The sequence below is a fragment of the Ailuropoda melanoleuca genome, chromosome 12 (genome assembly GCF_002007445.2).
Source record: "Ailuropoda melanoleuca isolate Jingjing chromosome 12, ASM200744v2, whole genome shotgun sequence".
Taxonomy (NCBI): domain Eukaryota; kingdom Metazoa; phylum Chordata; class Mammalia; order Carnivora; family Ursidae; genus Ailuropoda; species Ailuropoda melanoleuca.
Window position 1 is genome coordinate 7215751 of NC_048229.1, and position 5104 is coordinate 7220854.

The 5104-nt window shown below is 50.9% G+C and overlaps 1 protein-coding gene across 1 annotated transcript in view; it reads left to right on the forward strand.

Moving 5' to 3' along the window:
* Positions 1-5104, forward strand: part of KDM2B (lysine demethylase 2B) — a 128635-nt gene that overhangs the window by 21790 nt on the left and 101741 nt on the right. Inside the window, exons 5-6 of the mRNA XM_034637903.1 lie at positions 4590-4768; positions 4977-5083. Coding sequence (XP_034493794.1) covers positions 4590-4768; positions 4977-5083 — 286 coding nt within the window. The remainder of the gene's footprint in view (positions 1-4589; positions 4769-4976; positions 5084-5104) is intronic.

The window sequence follows — 5104 nt, forward strand, 5'->3', positions numbered from 1 at the left end:
GGCTCGATCCCTTAACGCCGGGATCACGCCCTGAGCCGAAGGCAGACGCTTAACCGCTGTGCCACCCAGGCGCCCCTGATTCAGTGGTTTTTAATCTGTCCACAGAGTTGTGCAGACATTGCCCCAGTCAATTTTAGGACATTTTTATCACCCCCTCCCCCATAAAACCACACCCATTAGCCATCCTTATCATGTTTTAGGATCTTTTTTTTTTTTTTTTAAGATTTTATTTATTTATATGACAGGGGGAGAGACAGCCAGCGAGAGCAGGAACACAGCAGGGGGAGTGGGAGAGGAAGAAGCAGGCTTCCCAACGGAGGAGCCCGATGTGGGGCTCGATCCCAGGACTGTGGGATCACGCCCTGAGCCGAAGGCAGACTCCTAACGACGGAGCCACCCAGGCGCCCCCATGTTTTAGGATCTTTTTTTTTTTTTTTAAAGATTTATTTATTTATTTATTTATTCGACAGAGATAGAGACAGCCAGCGAGAGAGGGAACCACAAGCAGGGGGAGTGGGAGAGGAAGAAGCAGGCTCATAGCAGAGAAGCCTGATGTGGGGCTCGATCCCGTAACGCCGGGATCATGGCCTGAGCCGAAGGCAGACGCTTAACCGCTGTGCCACCCAGGCGCCACCCCCCCATGTTTTAGGATCTTAAGTAGCAGTCCATTGGACTGGCCGGCAGAGATTTGAGTGGTTCTGACTGACTTTCCATTGCTTCACTTTCTCCACCTGTAATTATACATGAGATTGGCCAGTTTGGTAACACTACCTGCCTGCGGGCATTTAATGGACGTGTTTCATGTGCATGATCTCATTTAAGGCTCAGATCAACCCCATGGGCTAGCTACTACTTTTGTCCCCAAGTCACAGACGGGGAAACTGATACTCAGAGAAGCTAAAAGGCCTGGGGCCCAGCTGGCATTTGAATCATAAAGTTTTACCTTCACTTTGTTGTACTGATAGGGGCACCTGGGCTCCACTTTTCTTTTCTTTCTTTTTTTTTTTTTAAAGATTTTATTTTTATTAAAGATTCTTTTTATTTATTTATTTATCCAGCAGAGATAGAGACAGCCAGAGAGAGAGGGAACACAAGCAGGGGGAGTGGGAGAGGAAGAAGCAGGCTCATAGAGGAGGAGCCTGACATGGGGCTCGATCCCATAACACCGGGATCACGCCCTGAGCCAAAGGCAGACGCTTAACCGCTGTGCCACCCAGGCGCCCCATGGGCTCCACTTTTCAACCCTGACTTGCATGAGCCTCTAGGGCTGTGATTCCCATCTACCTGCCCAGCAGTCCTTGTGCAGGGCCTTTGCAGATGGGACCTTGTGCCGGGTTAGGGAGGAGAGGCAGGGGGAGGTGGGAACCTGGCCGGAGAGGAGCGAGGGTTTGGGTACCTGTTCGCCTCTCACCTCCCCCACTGTCATAGCAGGTTTTCTGCCAATTGGGCTTCCCAGAAAAGCTGCGCAGAGCCCACCTGTTCCAGGAGCCCTGGTTAGGAAGGAGCCAGTGCTGTCCAGAGCTGGCCTGAATTTCCAACGAAGTTCAGGGATGCCCCCTGGTGGATCTGCGATCCCGACGCAAAAACAAAGCTGTTCTCCGTGTCTTCCCAGGATCTGTGTGGACAGGAGCCAGTCACAGAGGGCAGGATCTTTTTTTCCACCCTAGCATGTGATCTAGAGTCAGTATCGCATCGGGCAGGGGCAGGAGTTGCGGGGATAGGAACCTGGGCTGTGGATTAGATTGAATTGGCTTCAAATTCTAGTTCTGTTACTCGTTCACTGGGCATTTTGGGTCTAGTTAGTCGTCTAAGCCTCAGTTTCTCATCCATCAAATGAGTATAAGTGGAGTTCTACCGCACAGAACCACGGTTAGCTTAAGTTAACCTGCGTAGACAGCTTGCCTGTGCTGTGTAAACATTAGCTCTTCTAAATGGTAGAGTATGTTCTGGAGGACTTGAGCCAATCCCATCATCTTTAGGGCATTGGTTTCCTCTTTCATAAGACAGGGACAGTCCTACCTTACTTCTGGGGTTGTTGTAAAGAATTAGATAATGAATCCAAAAGATAGTAACAGCGAAGTTCTCATACGTGCATAAGGGGTTACTTTTATTACGCAGTTCCTGCGATGTGGAAGGCGCTGTGTATTTGTTCAACAAATATTGACCCAGGGCCTATTACAGGGCAAGCTCTGTGCACAGAGCTGGGTATATAGCACTGAACCAGATGGGAATATTACTCACATCAGCATGTAGGTTCCATGAGGATTTTGTCTAGTTCAAGGGTTGGCAAACTTTCCCTGTAAAGATCTAGAGAGTAAGTATTTTGGGTTTTGCTGGCTGTGCCATCTCCTGTCGGCTACGCAGCTCAGCTGATGGAGCGTGGAAGCAGCCAGAGACGTTATGTGAACCAGAGTGTGGCTGCGTGCTAATAAAACTTTATATGTGAGCCCAGAGATTTGAGTTTTGTATCATTTTCATATCACAAAGTAGTCTTCTTTTGATTTTTTCCCCCATCCTCCACCACTTAAAAATGTAAAAGCTGGGGCACCTGGGTTGCCCCTCGGTTAAGCGTGTGCTTTCAGCTTAATGATCTTGGGGTCCTGGGATCGAGCCCCACGTCAAGCTCTCTGCTCAGCAGGGAGTCTGCTTCTTCCTTTCCCTCTCCTGCTCCCCCGGCTTGTGCTCTCTTGCTCTCTCTGTCAAATTAAAAAACAAAACAAACAACACATAAAAACCATCTGCAGCTCAAGGGCGGTACAAAAATGGGTGGTGGGCCAGATTTGCCCTCCGGGCCATCCCTTGCTGGCCCCTGTTTGCTTAGTTTGCTCTTTGTTCTTGGAGTAGCTTTGAACAAGGGGATCACTTGCTTCTGGTTCTTCTATTTCTTTCCTCTGGTTTACACATTTCTCCTTCTCCTTCTTCTTTTTTTAAGTAGGCTTCATGGAGCCCCACACGGGGCTTGAACTCATGACTCTGAGATCAAGACCTGAGCTGAGATCAAGAGTCAGATGCTCAACCAACAGAGCCACCCACGGGCCTCTGGTTTACACATTTCTAAGTTTCCATGGACCATATATTTGTCATTGAGCTAATGGAGAATTGAGGTCTTTCCTTACCAGATGGCAGGCTTCTTATCCCAGTCATGATGCTTATTTTGTGTCCTGACAGGCAGGAGGTGGCAGTTTTCATCATAAATCACCATGGATTTGGCAAGCTGCTCTGTGTCTGTCTTTTCTCCTTTCACAACCCTTCCTCAGAACTTTGGTTGTTCCTTCGACATTGGCTGAAGTTCTGGAGTTCTTAATCCCATCTTACAAATGGGGAAGCAGAGTCCCCGGAAGGGTTGTGATTTCCTTGAAGCCTTGTTTTTTGTTTGTTTGTTTTTGTTTCTGAGAGAGAGAAAGAGAGCGAGGTGTGTGGGGGGGAGGGTCAAAGGGAGAGGGAGAGAGAAAATCTTAAGCAGACTGTATGCCCAACATAGAGCCCGAAGCAGGGCTTGATCTCATGACCCTGAGATCATGACCCGAGCTGAAATCAAGAGTCGGGTGCCCAAATGCGGGAGCCCCCCAGGCAGCCCACCTTGAACCTTCATTACTTGCTGGGGTCCTGGGGCTAGCACTGAATGCTCCTGTCCCCCAGTGCTGAGCTTGTTTCCTTCTCTCCGGGAAGCAGAGGGAGGCACGCAACTCGCTCCTTTTAGTCCAGTGGTCGTTCATATGAGAAGTCATGTGTCGCATGCTGTACAGGAGAGCCAACATTCATTTATCTGTTCCGTAAATAGGTACTGAGCTCCTACTACGTGCTAGGCTCTGCGTAGATACTTGCGGCAAAGCGGTGAACAAGACAGACAGGACTTCTGCCCTGGCGACAATTACAGAATAGTAGGGAAGAAAGACAACAAAGCAAACATATTTAGGAATTGTGATTAGTGCCAAGAAGTAATGGAGGGACCCATGCATTTATGCATCAGACGCTGGGCCAAGGAGCTCTGTGAGCATCATCGGGTTTAATCTGTGACCGTCATCTGATTTAATCCTCACAGCTAGCCTATGAAAGGAGATGGCAGGATGAAGACACAGGGGTTCAGAGAAGCCCAAGTAATTTTCCTGGCCCCGTAGACTAGGGAGGGAGACTACCAAACAGCTAATTTTCTCTGGAAATAAGGACTATCCTAGAGCTGTGAGTAAACAGAAAGGCCTTGAGGGCCATGCCAAGAGAATCTTCAGTAGGCATTGGGGAACATTGAAGGTTTGAAGGAGAGAGAGAGTGTCCATGGTGAGGTCTCTGTTTCAGAAACACGCTGGTAGCACCGTGGAGGATGGATAGGAGGGGGGAGCCTGGGGACCCTGTAGGAAGTTCTGGAGGGGTCTTGGAGCATAGAGTAGTAAGGGTGGACTGGACTGGCGTGGAGGCCGTGGTGGTGGAGGGAAGCAGGTGGATTGAAGAGAGATTCAGTAAGGAAAGCCAGCCGGACCCGATGATAGAGCAGACGTGGTCTACGGGTGAGGTGGGGTTTGTTGATGGGGATCCCAAGTGGGATGCGGCTCCTGAGCTGTCAGGAGCCAGCAGCGTGTGGATTCCGCCCCTAGGTAGCCGGCGGCTGGTGGACGTGATGGATGTGAACACGCAGAAGGGCACGGAGATGAGCATGTCCCAGTTTGTGCGGTACTACGAGACGCCTGAGGCCCAGCGGGACAAGCTGTACAACGTCATCAGCCTGGAGTTCAGCCACACCAAGCTGGAGCACCTGGTCAAGCGTCCGACTGTGGTAGGGCCCCCGGCTGCGGTCCCCTGCCCAACGCCTCCCCCCTTCTGTCCTTGCCTGGCTTCTCAGCCCAGGCCAGCCCCAGGGAAGGGCAGGTGGTGGGGGGGCAGGTGAGGGGGGCGCAGGTGGTAAGGGAGGGGATCAGGTGGTGAGGGAGCCCTGCAGAAGGGCACCCCCAGACAGGAAGTGGTGACGGTGGTCGGGCTTCCAGGTGGATCTGGTGGATTGGGTGGACAACATGTGGCCCCAGCATCTGAAGGACAAGCAGACAGAAGCCACGAATGCCATTGCCGAGATGAAGTACCCGAAAGTGAAGAAGTAAGACTGGCTGGCTGGTGG